Source organism: Eretmochelys imbricata, chromosome 2 (genome assembly GCF_965152235.1).
Source record: "Eretmochelys imbricata isolate rEreImb1 chromosome 2, rEreImb1.hap1, whole genome shotgun sequence".
In the NCBI taxonomy this organism is placed as follows: domain Eukaryota; kingdom Metazoa; phylum Chordata; order Testudines; family Cheloniidae; genus Eretmochelys; species Eretmochelys imbricata.
The window spans coordinates 93977193-93996391 of NC_135573.1; the positions used below are offsets into that span (position 1 = coordinate 93977193).

The window sequence follows — 19199 nt, forward strand, 5'->3', positions numbered from 1 at the left end:
AAATATACTCAGCTTCACTCTAAAATTTGGCCATGTTTGTGAACTTTTGATGAACTGCTCTAAGTGTTAAATTTCTAATAAATTATGAATTCAGGTAAATTTTGGATGGTTTCAAGTCTTGATCTAACGGTTATCATTTTTGCATAGCAAAGAATTGTTGGATATTACATAAATAGTAGGGATTTAAGAAATAAGGGTTTATATGCTCTCCCTCTCTTAATATATGAACTACAATGCAAGAAGCAAACTTGCTTGCCTCTCCCCTAAATCTGGCTAAAAAAATATCCTTTGCCTTGGGCTCAGATTCTACAAGCAGCCTTTTAGGTAGCCAGATGGCTTCTGCTAGTTAATAGCATGCACGTTTCTTTCCCCTTAGCTAGAACCATTTTAGATATAATTAATATACAAGATCACTCATTTCCAGCCCTTAAAAATATATTGCCCATTTAGTTACTAAAACAGCTTTCCTATTTGGGGAGCCTTGACACACAGATAATATGCATAATGGACAAACTTTTTTTTCTGTTGTATTGCTGCAATTCTGTTAACTCAGATAGTAATATCTTCCCTCCTCTGATTTTTTTCTCCATATAATTCCTTCCAGTATTCATCGATTTTTGCAGCCAAAAGGAGCCATTATGATCCTCTGCTCTGATCGCCTGCATGCAATGGAATAGTGTTAATCTAGAGGTTCTCTTTCTGGTTCTGTATGACATTCCTATCTTTGCCTGTAGGGAAGGGCATGGTTAAAGAACAGGCAAGGCTACTAGGCACTCCTGAGTTCTAGTCCTACTATTAATGATTATCTTTGTTGCCAAAGTCAAGTAATTTGATCTCTCTGCTTTAATTTCCACCTCTGTAAAATTCTAAGAATACCTATTTTTGGGAGGAAGGTGGTAAACACTAATTAATTAAAGTTTACAGAACTTTTAAAAGGCTGTTTACAGTAAGGGCTAAGCATTATTTCATGCAGCTTCTATACTTTTTAAAGGATGGAGAGTAAGACTTTCAGTTGAGGAATAGGTGAAATTTCATTCATTGGGCTGGAGTACCAGTGGTCCACATCTCAACTTCAGTAGTAGTCCACACTTACAAACACAAGGCTGGAAATTGCACACAGCTAGAAGTCTGGTGTTGATAACACAGTTTCACTCAGTTGGGTTTGGATTAAGAAGAGAATTCAAAGTGAACTCAGTTATAGCAAAATCTATGGCGCTCCAAATAGAATGAACCTATGTTTTTAGTGAAGTTGCTCTGAGAAAAAAGTGACTGCACTATGGGGTTCAGTGAATGACAAAGGTGTTTCCTAAGTGCACCATACTATATGTGCTTTGTGGTTTTTGCACCAGATCAAAGCTTTTCCATGTTGTATCTATGGACTCCACTATTTGACCTGGCTAGTGTTCTCCCTCCATATATTTCTTAACAGTCTACTGACCATGTAGGTTTATATGTAACTACTTATATGTTCCTCACCACCACAGTACCAGATCATCTTATAGCCGTGAATAGCCTTCTTTTGATGGGAAATGCAGTTGCACTTTTATAGTATAGGGTGGCTGGACACTTTTTACTTGTTTATTATTTAATGCCCGCAGTGGGTTTTTATACACGGTGAACTCTGTCATTAGACTTTTGCTTTTCTTATTTAGCCAATTGTCCTGACTAGCCTTTCCTAACAGTTTTTCAAGAATCTGATGTTACTGTGTCAGAAAGATATTGAGTCCTGCATTTAAAACAATAGCTCTTCTTATATTTGTCAGTATATATATGAACGGCATCTTGTGCCTTGCAAAGGGAAAATGAAGTTCCATGTTATTTATTCATTAGACTTTAAGCAGTTGAGCAGTCAGGCAGATCCAGCTCTGAGTGTGTTTGACAGTGTGGGCTGCAATGGTATATAGACCTAGCCGAAGTCTCAAATAGCTTGTTGAGTTTATTTTCTTACTGGTCATGCTTCATGGGAATTTACTGTTCGGAAAAAAAAAAAAAAAAAAAGATTTTCTTCCTGAACAGCATGAGGGACTCATCAGTGGAAATGCTCTGACCAAAAAGTGCACACCTGGTAAAATTGTTCAGGCCAGTAGATCAATAAATTGGTATAACTTGAAAAGCTGAAACTGTTGGGATAGTCTCTGGAGAGAGAGCCTAAAAATTGTAATATTAATGAGTGAATCTCAGGAGCAGTAGATCAGTGGTTCCCAAACTTGTTCTGCCACTTGTGCAGGGAAAGCCCCTCGTGGGCTGGCAGGTTTGTTTACCTGCTGCGTCCGCAGGTTCGGCCAATCACGGCTCCCAGTGGCCGCAGTTCGCTGCTCCAGGCCAATGGGAGTTGCTGGAAACAGCAGCTCCCATTGGCCTGGGAGCCGCGATCGGCCGAACCTGCGGACGAGGCAGGTAAACAAACTGGCCCGGCCCACCAGGGGCTTTCCCTGTACAAGCAGCGGAACAAGTTTGGGAACCACTGCAGTAGATTCATGCCCTCCATACTGCAAAAGAAAATCAGAGAGCTGGATGGGCTAATCAGTATCAAGAAATATTATTCCTTTTTATTTAGATCACATCTTGTGCCCGACCTAATACATTATTTCAATAATGTTTGCAAGGACCCATTTAACCTACAAAGGATGGAATATGATACTAGATTGTTCTCATTTTGCATTAGCTGTTACACTGCAATCTATATACTGTCTCAGTAATGACTTACTTTCTGATGTTCTTTTTATGTATAACAGAAAACACTACGAAAAACTTCAAATTCATCTCTATGTTTGTGAGTTCTTTGTCTAACTTATTTGTGAATTCTTAGATCGCCACTAGTGTCCCTGAACATATTTGCGTACCCTGAAAGTTTTGTCATTCTCCTGATAAAGTTTGTCCTCTGATCGAGGAGCAGCTATTCAAATATTGAAAAACAAACGGTTGAAATCAACAGTTTGTGAAAAATCGGCACTCTGAAAATTATTCATCTGATCTCTTTGGTGGATACTTACAAATAGCAGATATTTGTAATTGGAGAATATTCAACTCGGGTGAGAGGGGTTTCAAACTAAAATTTTGGTGACCGCTCAAGTGATTTAACTTTGAAATCCTGCATGTTGTCTGGCTCAAAGGAGAACTAAGAACCTAACTTCTTTGGATCTTGTGGCATCTCTAGGGAGGGCTAATCTATCTGTGTTGTTCAGTGGGTCCCCCTTCCCCATGCTGACACAGGTCATACAGGAGTCATGCTGCCACCTACTCCTTCATTTGCAAGTGACCATTCACCAAAGTGTCCTGGAAGCTGCAGAAGGGAGTTACAGTGGAGTGGAACACCATTAATTACCATCTGAATTTCCTCTTGGAATTTTTCCTGGTTGCTGAGAGAGAATGACATGGGGGGATTTGGTGGGGAAGGGGCTCAGCTCTTTTCCTTTCATCACATTCCATCACACCTCTTCCCACAAACTTTTGAACCCCAAGCACATGGAGGAGTTTCATGGATGATTAGAATTTATCACCACACCTACTTTGAGACTTAACCCACATTTGAGTGGACTTTCTGCTTTGATCCCTTTTGCAACAGGGAACCCAAAAAGCTCTAAGAAAAGGTACACACAGTTAATAGAGAATAAAAAGATCATCCTCAAAAATGCTGATGGTGCTCTTTATTTCTAACATACAGCCTTGCTCCTATACTGCGCCCTTAACTTGCACTTGTTTGTATTTCAAAAAGCTATTCATATGCCCTCATGGTCTAGTTCCTGTGGGGAAAAAATCATCATCAACAAAAGCAAGCAGTTGCATTACTTTGACCTGACTTTACAGTGATCACATGAGAAAAAATGTTCAGTGTGACCTACAGAAACAGAGAGGAGACCTAGTCAGCTCAGATGAAAACAGTGTTTTTAGTTTAATAGCTGTATTCCCCTGAGGTGCTAAGGAATTATGCCTAGAGCTACAAAAATTAACTGAAATGTTCTAATAATGCATCAAAAACAAAATATGTATGTATGTAAAATAAGTGAGAAAGGCACTGGACTAGAAATCAGGAGACTTGGGTTGTATTTCCAGCTCAGCTGCTGAACTGCTGTGTGACTTGGAGCAAGTCATTTCCCATCCTTTGTCTGTCTAGTGTATTTGGATTGTACAGCCTTCAGGACTGGGACTGCCCCCATACAATGTGTTTTCACAGTGCATTTCACAATGGACAACTGGTCTTTAGTGGGGCTTCTAAATGCAACAGTAATACAACAAAACAATCATGAGATCAAGATTGTCAGATAAGCGTGGTAGAGAGAGATGTTTATGAAATGAGTTTTAATTGCTAAAATAAACCATAGAATTTGTGTTTGTTGTAATTTTTCTATTTTTTCTCAAAAAAAAAAAGTTTGAACACTAGCCCTCGAAATAGGCCTCAAATGTAAAAATAAAAGCATGCTTGGTTAGTTCCTCCCTAATAAGAATTATTAAACCTTGTTAAATGAACTGGCTGTGTGGATGAGGGGAAAGTGGTGGACGTGTTGTTCCTTTACTTTAGCAAAGCTTTTGACACGGTCTCCCACAGTATTCTTGCCAGCAAGTTAAAGAAGTATGGGGTGGATGAATGGACTATAAGGTGGATAGAAAGCTGCCTAGATTGTCAGGTAGTGATCAATGGCTCTATGTCTAGTTGGCAGCCGGTATCAAGTGGAGTGCCCGAAGGGTCGATCCTGGGGCCGGTTTTGTTCAATGTCTTCATTAATGATCTGGAGGATGGCGTGGATTGCACCCTCAGCAAGTTTGCAGATGACACTAAACTGGGAGGAGAGGTAGATGTGCTGGAGGGTAGGCATAGGATACAGAGGGACCTAGACAAATTAGAGTATTGGGACAAAAAAAAATCTGATGAGGTTCCACAAGGACAAGTGCAGAGTCCTGCACTTAGGACGGAAGAATCCCATGCATCGCTACAGGGACTGAATGGCTAGGCAACAGTTCTGCAGAAAAGGACCTTGGGGTTACAGTGGACGAGAAGCTGGATATGGGTCAACAGTGTGCCCTTGTTGCCAAGAAGGCCAATGGCATTTTGGGATGCATAAGTAGGGGCATTGCCAGCAGATCGAGGGATGTGATCGTTCCCCTCTATTTGACATTGGTGAGGCCTCATCTGGAGTACTGTGTCCAGTTTTGGGCCCCACACTACAAGAAGGATGTGAAAAAATTAAAAAGCGTCCAGCAGAGGGCAACAAAAATGATTACGGGACTGGAACACATGTCTTATGAGGAGAGGCTGAGGGAACTGGGATTGTTTAGTCTGCAGAAGAGAAGAATGAGGGGGGGATTTGATAGCTGCTTTTAACTACCTAAAAAGGGGTTCCAAAGAAGATGGATCTAGACTGTTCTCAGTGGTAGCAGATGACAGAACAAGGAGTAATGGTCTAGTTGCAGTGAGGGAGGTTTAGGTTGGATATTAGGAAAAACTTTTTCACTAGGAGGGTGGTGAAACAATGGAATGTGTTACCTAGGGAGGTGGTGGAATCTCCTTTCGTTGAGGTTTTTAAGCTCAGGCTTGACAAAGCCCTGGCTGGGATGATTTAGTTGGGGAGTGGTCCTGCTTTGAGCAGGGGGTTGGACTAGATGACCTCCTTAGGTGCCTTCCAACCTTGATATTCTATGATTCTATGAAGACAAAATCCTCCTTTTATGCTAAGAGCTTGAAGATCTGGACTGTGCATATGAGTGGTTCTAGGGAAGAAAGAATCTTCCTTTTCAGCTCATGCAATGTCAATGGAACTATATTATAGTCACATGTCCCCTTCTGAAGAGAGTGGGGAATAGCTGGTGGATTTGTGCAGTTGTGCATTGATTGTCCACCCCACCCTAAAAAACACGTTTGCTGTTGTTCAAGGAAAGTACATGGGGGTTGGGGATGGCATGAGATCCCTACATCCTTCTCCCACTCCACACAACAGAGGGAAAGCAGACTTGGTTTTGGTTTTGGGGTGATTTTCATTACAAAATCAGATTATCTGATGGTGAAAAGAGAATTTGGTCCACAATGTGATGGTGTTTAAAGAAGGGCCTCTTCACTGTGAATCCTCCAGGGTAGCACTGGGTGTGGACTAGCTGCATAGGGGCCCTCTGCACATCCTTTGTATCTGAAGTGGGTCTCCGAATCAGCCAGCATGCAGAAGGCCCCTGGAAGTAGATTGCAGATGCGCTTACTGCAATTAAATACTATCCAGTCACCTGGAACCTTTGTTTATTAATGCAGAGGGGCTGTAACAGATGTTAGGTTAGAATAACTGTTGCTGAGGACCAAAATTCCCTTTGCAAAATGTGTCTGTTTGTGCTTTGTGTGGGGATGGGGTGCATTTACTCCTAAAAAACTGTACTTTGTGATTATTCCATATTTCTTCTCATACCAATTTCATTAGAACTTACATAGGAGTAAACAACATTAGTTTATGTATTGGCCTGTATTGACCTGTATATTCACCTCTATATTATTAAAGAAAACAATACAGTTTTGAAACACAATGTAAAAGTTTCAACATTCAGATGGCACAGATTATTCTGTTGTGACATCTACTATTGTAGATCGCTGTTGATGGCTGTTAACGTTCTCTAAAGTAGAATGTCCTCTCACTATTAATGCTTCCCCTTTTTTTCAGGTGCTCTTCACGCCTGCCAATGCCTGTAGATTTGGATTTGAACCTCATACATGGTCTTGATCATTGTTATATCCCTTTACATCTTTATGGGTAGAATTCACCCCTGTGCCAAGGGCCAGCACACAACCAGTGCACCATTTAATTTCCCCTGACCTCTTGCACCCTATGTGTTGGAACTGAGAGGAGAATGTGAAGGATTAATCTTTTTTTGATATGTGAATATGAGATGTAAATTACTACTGTGAAAAGGAGTCTAACCTTACATAAATAATACCAGACCATATTTTTATGTATACATGCTTTTACTGGCATGTCAAACAATTATGTGTTCTATTCTCATGATTTGTGAGCCAAGGGTAAAACTCATTCTTTGCCATATGTAATATCATATAAACTCTCTTAACTCCCCCTTCTAGAGTGGAATTTTCAGAGAAAAAGTGTGCATTAAAACTACTTTAAGGCATAATAATATATACTGTCTGTTGAGTCCTATCTTCCTCTTATTTGACATGGTTACCCTGTACGATTAAGTATGCATGCTAAAACAACTGTATTTCCAATGCAAATTTAGCAAGCAAAGCTAGTATAAGAATGACAGTATTTATGGCAGGAGATGTGGATACATTATGTGAATTAAAGATTATCTCTAAAATGTTGGAAAATATAATCTCAACTATACACACGGAATTATGGAGGTCTACATTAGCTGTTAGCACTCAAGAATTATATCTTGAAATCATTGTGGATAGTTACCTAAAGTCATCTGCTCAGTGTGCAATGGCAGTCAAAAAAGTTAAGAGAATATTAGGAACTATTGAGAAAGAGAGAGATAAAAAGACAGAAAACATCACAATGCCAATATATAAATCCCAAATATGCCCTCATCTTGAATACTACATGCAGTTCTGGTTGCTCCATCTCAAAAAAAGACGTATTTGAATTGGAAAAAAATATAGAGAAGGGCAACAAAAATGATTAGGAGTATGGAACAGCTTCCATATGAGGAGAGATTAAAAAGACTGGGACTGTTCATCTTTAAAAAAAGAGACAACTAAGGGGAATATGATAATGGTCTATAAAATCATGAGTGGCATGGAGAAAGTAAATAGGGAAGTATTATTTATCCCGTCATAGACTCAAGAATTAAGGGTCACACAATTAATTAATAGGCAGCAGGCTGAAAACAAATATAAGGAAATACTTCTTCACACAATGCAGTCAGCCTGTGAAACTCATTCTGAGGGGATGTTGTGAAGGCCAAAAATATAACTTGGTTCAAAAAAGAATTAGAGAAGTTCATGGAGGATAGGTCCATCAATAGCAATTAGCCAAGAATGTCAGGGATGCAACCCCATGCTCTGGGTGTTCCTAAAACTCTGACTGTCAAAAGTTGGGACTGGATAACAGGGGAGGAATCACTTGATAATTGCACGCTTCTGTACATTCCCTCTGAAGCACATGGCACCAGCTACTGTCAGAAGACAGAATACTGGTCTAGATGGACCATTGGTCTGACCCAAAATAATATTCTTGAGATTATTTTTAGCAGCAACCAAGAAAGAGTTTCTCAGTGTTCTGATCATAAAAATACAATTTAAAATGCAAATGAAGGCAAATGAAACATTTTTTGGGAAGTGAATGAGCCAGACTTTTTCCCCCCTTGAATCATAACAATGACTCATAAGTCACAATGTGTTAACACATAACTTTTGCTTCACATTGCTTTGTTATACCAAATTTATAATAAGTTTACAGATAGCCTGTATTTCCTTATATTCAAAATATAAGAGTATTCCTTATATACCAAAGTGTGAAATCACTACAATATCAGAAGTTAGATGTGGAAAAGACCTATCATTAGGTCCTCTAGTTCAGCAGTTCTCAAACTTTTCCAAATTGTTACCCTATGTTACAAAAGAATATGTCCCTTAGAGACATGAAGAATGGGAAAGTGGTCATGATTCTTCTGAAAAATGTTTATAATCTTCCCATGAGTCACGAACCCCAGACTAGGAATCAATGACCCCCTGCCACTGAAGTATTGTTTGTTATGCACCTATTCAACTGAATTGTCCAGGCTGATTTTAGATGACCTAAGTAATGGAGGTTTTCCTTAGGAGGACTATTCCAGGTGGTGTTTTGATGACTAAGTTGGAATTGCAAACTATTGCTTTGAGTGGGGGTGATTTCCTGTTCATGCTTGCAGGATAGGGGGCTCTGTAAGAAAGCATGCAATCAGACTGATTATGGAAAGAGACAGCCTAGAAAATGATGGGGTGAGTTGTCCATCTCTGCTTTAGGGGGAAGCCTGCTCTGTCTCTTTTGTGTTTTCATGTGTTATCATTCTGGATTATAAGAAATAGGGTTAAGCTGCAACTTTTCCATCAAAAGTATTTATGTTTTTATCTAACTGCTCTTTGTTTATGCTGTGAACGTAACATTCCATAGCGTAAGAGATCTCACAATGAGGAATTATTTCCTGGTATTCGGCCTACACTTTCTCTTTATTAGTTTTATCCCATTATCCTTATTATATATCCCTTTCATCTATTTAAGTAATTCCTGTCTCTTCTTGGTGTTTACATTCTTATATTTGTAGACTTCTAATAATATCCCTCTTTGGTCATTGCTTGGCCAAACTAAACATGGTTTACTTATATAATGTTTGATCATGTCAATATAGGAACACAGGATTTGTTACAATTGATCAGACCAGTGATTTGCTGATTTTTTTTAATCATATATAAATATGTGTCCACATGATTGACACTGGGCCTCATTATCAGAAATCTTGTTGAAATCCACTCCAGTGCCAACTTACAATGACGGCTGCTTACTGTGGAATTTAACTGCAGGACCCTCATGACTAGAAGCATGGTCCTCTATCACTTGAGCTAAAGGAGTAATTTCTTTAGCTGGTAACAGTAGTAGTCTCTTATCCTTTTATGTGAAGCAGCTACCAGAACAGGGGTGGCCAACTTGTGGCTCCGGAGCCACATGCGGATCTTCAGAAGTTAACGTGCGGCTCCTTGTCCAGGCACCGACTCCGGGGCTAGAGCTACAGGCGCCAACTTTCCAATGTGCCGGGGGGGGGGGGGGGGGCTCACTGCTCAACCCCTGGCTCTGCCCCAGGCCCTGCCCCCACTCCACCCCTTCCCTCCCCCTCCCCTGAGCCTGCCGTGCCCTCGCTCCTCCCACCCATCCCTGAGAGTCTCCTGCACACCACAAAACACCTGATCGTGAGGTGCGGGGAGGGAAGGGGAAGTGCTCATTGGCAGGGCTGCTGGTGGGTGGGAGGCGCTGGGAGCAGGGTAGGGGAGCTGATGGGGGGCTGCTGACATAGTACTGTGGCTCTCTGGCAATGTACATTGGTAAATTCTGGCTCCTTCTCAGGCTTAGGTTGGCCACCCCTGTACTAGAAGGAGATATATAACACAATGAACCAATAGGACACAGTTAAATAATTTTGTAATTATTACATGAATATACACTCAAACTGGGTGATATATGGAACACAACTTCAAGCAGGATGAAAGGCAATATCAGCATAATCATGGATTGTATCCTAGTCCCCTGTCTGAAGAATTGAACAGTGATCATTTTCTCACAATCCATGTTGAGATGCAGAGGCTGACATCCTCTTCATAATGAATGCTATTCCATTCCACAAGGGGTTCAATTAAAGACAATGGGACCAATTGTGGAGTATGGCACCTCTTACGGTTTCAGAATCTGGATGTTGATATGTACTCCCTGTAAAAGATCTCCCTTATGTTTTTCTCCCAGATGGTGGAAGACACTCATTACACCCACTTATTTACACTGGATGGTTCATGCAGAGGGCCCAGTTTTTTACTTCTTGCAAGGGGACTCTCCCCTTTGTGGACCTTCTTAAGTGCCTTCTGATAGAGGATTCTAAGGAAAGTTAAATGCCCCAGCATACCCCAAAATAACTTTTTACTAGGGCCATTCAAATGGAAAAAGTCCAAAAGTACAGCATCTGTGCAATGGTTTTCAAGGAGTCCCTCTGGCAGGGCTCCTGAATTAGGCTCATGCTGTCATGCTTGCCCTGGGAGTTTGCTGGACTCTTCATAGGGTCACAGTGGAGATCTTCTGGATGGGAGTTCCCCCCTGTGGAGCTGCTCCAGCAGTTTCCTGCTGAGGGTGATCTCTCCTCTCAGCTGACTGCAGTTTATTCCTTTTTAAAGGTCACCTCCCTCCAATACATGGTTGGCAGGACCAAGGGGTGGAACTATCCCCACACAGAGGGACTTTGGCGCTTTTCTCATCTGTGTGGGTTGTATATACCCCGTCACACTCCCATCCCACAAAACAAACAAATACAAGCTCATGTGTTGTCTCATTCCCATTCTTTTCCATGGAGCTAATGATTGATATGCACAATATTATCTAACTAGAAACCTTTTTGTCACATCTGTCTGCGTCCCATACAAGCATTTGATCTATTATTACAATGCTTAACTGACATGCATCTTTTAAAGTTACTCTGTGACAAATCTTCTATGGAGGAACTTAGCATTGTTCTCACAAAAAAAAAAAAAACCTCAACTTTTCCCCATTATACATGTGCTGGTTCATCGGCTGCTAGTCACATGCTTGATAATATTGTTTCAAGAACAAATAGCATCCATAGTTTTTTTTTCTCTGGACTCATACCCCTTTGTGTCCTAATTCCCTTACTTTCTCATGTGTTTTATTTTTAACTTGCAGGTATTTAAAGTGTTTCTGTACTGGCATTTCTGCTTAGACTACATCCCTTGTTTTTCTTTAATAAACAAACAATTGTACAAGCTCTGTGATGTTTGCTATGCTTCATGCATTTTCATTTCTTGTATAAGATTTGCCTAGCTTTCTGTAATTCAGTGGAGCTTACCTGAGAGCTTAAACAAAAAAGCTAATTGCTTTTCCTCTTCCTGATGCCAGCTTTCAGCTGTTGAAATGTTTCAATTGATTACATGTTGCAGATGCTGTAAAATAAACAACTAATGGAAAAAATGGTGAATAAATATAAGGCAGACCCTTCCTCTCTTAGTCAGCATTTGAATATATTTGATGGTTTTTAGAACACTAAATTTCTGTTGATCCACCATACAGATAAGTGAAAGGGAATAGTTCTGAGACAATTTAATTCTCTCGACAGACTGTGTAAAAAATACAGTGGGAAATTAATTTTGAAGTCTGACTCGATTCCTTCAGTATGATGTGGGATCATTTTCTGAAGAACTGGATTAACATTAAAGTGTTTTATTATCTTATTATCTAATGTTATACATCAAGTTTTATATACATCAGCTTAGCATTTTAAAGATCTTTAATACTGTTACAATAAAATTGAGTACTGACGCTAATTTTACATTCCATAATAAAAAATATCTGTGCTGGGAAATCAGTCATCTTTTAAGCTCTTAATAAAAGGGGAGAAGCCCAAATGTGAATTGTATTTGATGCTATGCACAGTAAAATGTAACATGGTTGATACTACTCTATTTAAGTTGAATATTGATTCAAACTTGAACCTAATACTTTTTGTCTTTTATAATTTTTGAATGCATTAACTGAGAAATTAATTAAGAATTTAACACATTTTCCAGCAGTTTAATAAAAATTCAAATTTAATAGTGAATAAATGTTGACTGTAACAGGCCTTTATTTCTACACAGCTAAAAATGGTATTTGCTTTAATTTTATGCTAAAAAAAATAAATAGAGGACTTTGTAAGTGCTTATGGCAATCATTTAAAATATTTCTGGTGTCTACATTTTTTACACAATAGAATTTATATTACCAAACATAATACAAATATGCAAGCTTTAACTTTGGTTAATTAATATAAACAAAAAAAAACTACAAGTCAGCCTTAACTTTGAAAATAGTTGTAAAGCCTAAGCTAGGTCGAGTATTTCCAGGAACCATAGTTTTTTTGTTTTTTTTTCCTGTACTTGTGGGACCTGTTTTAAGCACCCACCATTGGAACTAGATTTTCAAAGAAGTGCAGCTTGTATGCAAGCAACTGAATAAAATCTGACTTTCAAAATTGCTGAGCATTCAACACTTCTCAGAGTGATGCTCACGGGCAGATTTTCAAAAGGTTCTCAGCATCCACTATCCTTTTGAACTGCTCTTCTTGAAAACCTGGTCACTTTTTTTGATGCTTAAATTGGTCTCATTTTCAAATCCAGACTTGATTTTGATTTGAGTATTTTTGAAAATGTGGCCCCTAGTGGCTGCTAATCCGTTGCACTCTTAATGGGGTCATACATGCATGCTAGTTGTTTAAAGTCTGGCCCCCGCTCAGTAAGATAATCATAATTCTCATCCACATCTGACATGCTTGATCCTAAAGAACTGAGGGATCCAGCCAGTGAGCCAGTCCCCTCAAATGCATATGTCTGAAGGGAATCATATGGTGGAACAGTAGGATCTGTATTAGCTTCTTTAAGCTTTTCTAAAATGAATTCCCTGAACACAGCACTGTCAGGACCAACTTGCAGAGATTGTCTGTAAAGGCTTTGGATTTCTGTTGTGATGTTTCTTCTAGACTTGTGCTCTCTCATAACAGTACGAGTCCTGAGTGCTGAAATATCAAAAGCCTCTGTGTCCTCCTCTCCACCTCCTTCATCATCATACCTGACAATGTTCTCTCTGAACTCTTCAGGCTTGTCAGGAAATAGGGACTGCTTCCTCCGTTGCCTTAAAACCAGCATTGCCAAAAAAAACACTGACACAAAAAAAAAAGAAAAAAGAAAAGAATCAGAGACTTTTTATGTGTTTGGAAAGTCTTAAGGGTAATAAAACTTCCTAATGTTGAAGCATATGCAAACTCAAGCAATCTAGGTGGATTTGTAGAGCTGTGATTTTTGTGGATTTATGGTTGCAAGATGTAGTATTTTTGGTGGGGAAATGGCTACAAAGGGATTTATAAAATGGGTTAAGGAAATGGAGCAATTTGTTTGGCCAATGAGAATTTGGAGCAGTGAGGGAATCATGGGTTACTTGTGCTGTTTGAAACTCGTTTGTTTTATTACATAATATATCAATGCTCCATTCAAAATTTCATTTCCTTCTCCCAGATCAAAACCACTGGAAGGGCTGGGAAATAAAAAAGTAACATTATTGGGTTAGATCCTCTTCAGTTGGTGTCAATTGGTTCAACTCCATTGACTTCAATGAACCTAAGCTAAGCAGGTGAGCATCTGATCCAATAGTTTCTAGTAGCTGGTCTTGCACATTTGAGAAATAAGATTTTGGGGATGTTGTACCTCATATCTGTGCACCAGCAAGCTCTGTCTGTAAGAATGCCTTCTTTGTAACTGACATAAAAGCTTGAATTGTAGAATGACTGGCTCAGATAGAAAAGATTTTCCATTTGTTTATTTTTTTAAAATAAGCATTCATTTCCCCCCTGCCACCCTCCCTGCACCAAATCCTGGCTCACTTCATCCCAAACTGAAGGGTCCATTTCAAATACACAATGGGATCCAAAACGATGCATGATTTCAATTTGTAACTAATTAGAGCTGAAAACTGAATTCAGTTTTAAGCTTAAAAAATAAACCAAACAAATTTGATTGACAATTCTGGAAACAGCAATTCTTTATCCAAAGCACAATATTGCACAGTACACTTGTGGTACTTAGAAACGTGGCAGTTTTACCTCATTTAAATAGATAAGGTTACTGCAATATTATTTGTACTTCCATATAATTGCTAGAGATAATACTTTGAATACTGCAGAAATTAATTGATACTAATAGATATTAATATTATTAATTAATAGCAGATCATATGCCCCAGTCCATTTATCTAAGGCAAATAGCAAGAAGGTCAGACTGAGAGTCAGAAAATGTCACAGTACAGGTAGGGTGGCTTAGATCCAACTGCTGTGAGTTGGACCCAGGAGATTGAAGCTGAGATCAGAGTAAGGCCCATAGTCTTCATTTTCAAGCCTCACAGCTCTCCTGTGATTAGTGATATCCCACTCTTTGTTGTACAAAATAGGCTAGCAGAGGTTTTATTGTGTAATGAGGGTAAAATAAAGTGTTTATTTTCTCATGATATGCTTCACTTGAAAATATGTAGGGCTTCCTTAAGATGACTTTGTATTCACTTTCAACAATTTAAAACAAAGTTCTAAGACAAGAAGAAATAGTTCCCATTTATTTTGACCTCTTTAGCTAAACTCGGGCAATTAAGAAAATATTTATACATAAAGGTTTGGGTTGTTATTTTAAAAAATATATTGGAACATTTTTAAAATTATTTTTCTCGTTTCTGATGCTACATCTTTGGGGATAGTTTTCTTATGAAGCATTCTGAAGGGTTGAAGAACAAGTACAATTCATGCCATAGCTGCACGATTTAGAAAGGTAACACCTCTTCGTTATCATGCCCTTTGTAACAGTGGAATCAATTTTAAATTGAGATTCTACTCATTTTTTTAATTAAAATTTCACTTCCAGTGAAACAATTATGTTTGCCTAACTTATGACTTTTAAATCACACCATCTGTGAAATAACTCTAGTGCTGGTGAGTTTATATAGTTCTGATAGTAGCTGATAAGGAGGCACTGAAAAAGTTGTCCTTGCTTTTGATGACCCACATCTTTGGATGATGGATGGTGTTTTGCCCATGTCATGCTATCAGAAAGTGTAGCATGTCAAATGATGTGCTATGCCAATGTTACCATAGGAAACACGCTCTTTAACAAGCTCACAGGGGTTGATGCATCCATCTAAGAGAATGCTAAATGAACACTCTAGTGCTAGCAGGGATTACTGTGCATTACATTTAGATGGAAGTGCAGTGTCTGAGTGGTTACTGCAGGGTTTCATAAATTATTTGCCTGCGTGAGCCTATTTTGAGGCTTATTGTGTCCTTTGACTTAAGATAGCAACAAAGCACCACAGCAGCCAAGGAATCCAAGGAATTTACACATTAAGTATGTTACTTAATGCTCTCTGTGATGCATGGGCTTGCGTATTGTGACACAGCTTCTTCATGTCCAGCAATGAGGTAGAAATTGCACATCTAATCTCTGATGTGACATCAATGGTAGATCGATACTGAGACTTGACAGACACGAATGCTGAATCCAGCTTCACAGAAATACATGCTCGTGAATGGCACTATCAGTTCTGAGGTACTTCTTGACCATACATAAGAACATAAGAATGGCCATACTGGGTCAGCCCAGCATCACATCTTCTGATAGTGGCCAGTGCCAGGTGCTTCAGAGGGAATGAACAGAACAGGTAATCATCAACTGATCCATCGCCTGGAACCCATTCCCAGCTTCTGGCAAACAGAGGATAGGGACATGGTTTTGTATCACTGTCTACCATGGCTCGTAGCCGTTGACCAACCTAGCCTCAAAGATTTATCAAGTTCTTTAACCCTTTTGTAGTCTTGGTCTTCACAACATCCTCTGGAAAAGAGTTCCACAGTTTGACTGTGTTGTGTGATGAAATACATCCTTCTGTTTGTTTTAAACCTGCAGCCTATTAGTTTCATTGGGTAACCCCTAGTTCTTGTGTTATGGAAAGGAGTAAATAACACTTCCTTATTTACTTTCTCATACCAGTAATGATTTTGTAGACCTGTATCATATCACCCTGTATCATATCTCTAAGCTGAAAAGTCCCAGTCTTATTAATGTCTCCTCATGCGGAAGCTGTTCAATACCACTAATAATTTTTGTTGTCCTTTTCTGAACCTTTTCCAAAGCCAATATATCTTTTTTTTTTTGAGATGGGGAGACCACATCTGCACTCAGTATTCAAGACACAATATAATATTTTCTATTTTATCATCTATCCCTTTCCCAGTGATTCCCAACATTCTGGTAGATTTTTTGACTGCAGTTGCATATTGAGTGGATGTTTTCAGGGAACTATCCACAATGATCTCTTTCTCTTTAGGTCCCATCATTTTGTCTGTAAAGTTGGGATTATGTTTTCCAATGTGCATTACTTTGTATTTATCAAGATTGAATTTCATCTGCCATTTTGTTGACCAGTCACCCAGTTTTGAGAGATCCTTTTGTAGCTCTTTGCAGTCTGCCTGGGACCTAACTATCTTGAGTAGCTTTGAATCATTTGCAAATTTTGCGACCCCACTGTCTACCCCTTTTCCCAGATCATTTATGAATATGTTGAATAGGACTGGACCCAGTACAGACCCATAGGGGACACCACTATTTACCTCTCCATTCTGAAAACTGACAATTTATTCCCACTCTTTGTTTCCTATCTTTTAACCAGTCCAGTTACAGTTCTATGAGAGGACCTTCCCTTTTATCTCATGACAGTGACTCAGAACTCTGGGAAAGAATATTGAGTATATGTTCCTTGCAGGAATCGATAACAGGAAATTTCTGTGCTGTTTGATTTCAGCTGCTGGCAAACCAATGGCATCAGCCTTGCTTTGAAAGGGGCTTCATACCTAATCATACTTTGTCATGTCCAAGTTGGAAAAAAACGATACAAACTGGTCCTTCAGCCATCTGAGATACTCAGCCATCACCTGTGTGTCAGCCAGGAACTTGCAAAGCTTGAGGAAGGATTCATAGTTTATGTTCAGCAAATTATTCTTCCCGAAAACAATTTTCTTTGTGAATCCTGTGTTGTGATCACTCAGCTGAAAGATGTGGTGTTCTTTCCTTGCAGACATGTATTCAATTAATTCAGCTGTCGTCCCCTAATGCTCCTACTCTACTTGTGCTACATTGATGACATCTTCATCATCTGGACCCATGGAAAAGAAGCCCTAGAGGAATTCCACCATGATTTCAACAATTTCCATCCCACCATCAACCTCAGCCTGGACCAGTCCACACAAGAGATCCACTTTCTGGACACTACAGTGCTAATAAGTGATGGTCACATAAACACCACCCTATACCGGAAACTTACTGACCGCTATTCCTACCTACATGCCTCCAGTTTTCATCCAGACCACACCACACGATCCATTGTCTATCGCCAAGCTCTACAATACAACCGAATTTGCTCCAACCCCTCAGACAGAGACAAACACCTACAAGATCTCTAACTAGCGTTCTTACAACTGCAATACCCTCCTGCTGAAGTGAAGAAACAGATTGACAGAGCCAGAAGAGTACCCAGAAGTTACCTACTACAGGACAGACCCAACAAAGAAAATAACAGAACACCACTAGCCATCACCTTCAGCCCCCAACTAAAACCTCTCCAGCGCATCATCAAGGATCTACAACCTATCCTGAAGGATGACCCATCACTCTCACAGATCTTGGGAGACAGGCCAGTCCTTTCTTATAGACAGCCCCCTGACCTGAAGCAAATACTCACTAGCAACCACACACCACACAACAAAACCACTAACCCAGGAACCTATCCTTGCAACAAAGCCCATTGCCAACTGTGTCCACATATCTATTCAGGGGACACCATCATAGGGCCTCATCACATCAGCCACACTATCAGAGGCTCGTTCACCTGCACATCTACCAATGTGATATATGCCATCATGTGCCAGCAATGCCCCTCTGCCATGAACTTTGGCCAAACTGGACAGTCTCTACGTAAAAGAATAAATGGACAAAAATCAGATGTCAAGAATTATAACATTCAAAAAACAGTTGGAGAACACTTCAATCTCTTTGGTCACTCGATTATAGACCTAAAAGTGGCAATTCTTCAACAAAAAAAACTTCAAAAACAGAATCCAACAAGAGACTGCTGAATTGGAATTAATTTGCAAACTGGATACAATTAACTTAGGCTTGAATAAAGACTGGGAGTGGATGTGTCATTACACAAAGTAAAACTATTTCCCCATGTTTATCCCCCCCACACACTGTTCCTTAGATGTTCTTGTCAACTGCTGGAAATGGCCCACCTTGATTATCACTACAAAAGGTTTCTCCCCCCCCCCCGCCCCTCCCCCCGCTTTCCTGCTGGTAATAGCTCACCTTATCTGATCCCTCTTGTTACAGTGTGTATGGTAACACCCATTGTTTCATGTTCTCTGTGTATATAAATCTCCCCACTATATTTTCCACTGCATGCATCCGACGAAGTGAGCTGTAGCTCACAAAAGCTTATGCTCAAATAAATTTTTTAGTCTCTAAGGTGCCACAAGTACTCCTTTTCTTTTTGCAGATACAGACTAACACGGCTGCTACTCTGAAACCTGTCAATTAATTCAGTTTCCCAGATATGTCTGTTACATAGGACAGAAGGCATATCTTCCTTTGGTCACCCAGAAAAATCAATGAACTCAGTATTTTTTGCAATCTATTACATAGGCATGCAGCTTGTCTCTCAATTCAAAAAATCATCCCAGTACTTTCCCTCTCAAAAGCCAAAAACCTTCTCACATCATGATCGGATTCCATTTCTTCACACAGGTTTGCAAAGAGGCACATGTGAAGAGGCTGAGTCTTGATGTAGTTCACAATAGATGAGACCTGCTGCAAAACTTCACATAGCTCTGGACTCAGAGCTTTAGATGCTAGTTTTTCTCTTTGAATCATGCAGTGAGTTCACACAGCAAAGGAGCTA

The 19199-nt window shown here is 39.6% G+C and overlaps 1 protein-coding gene across 1 annotated transcript in view; it reads right to left on the minus strand.

Annotated features, from left to right (window-relative positions):
- Positions 1-12883: 12883 nt before the first annotated feature.
- The window catches only part of CDH19 (cadherin 19), a 63342-nt gene continuing 57026 nt past the window's right edge, over positions 12884-19199 (minus strand). The window contains exon 11 of the mRNA XM_077809073.1: positions 12884-13374. Coding sequence (XP_077665199.1) covers positions 12884-13374 — 491 coding nt within the window. The remainder of the gene's footprint in view (positions 13375-19199) is intronic.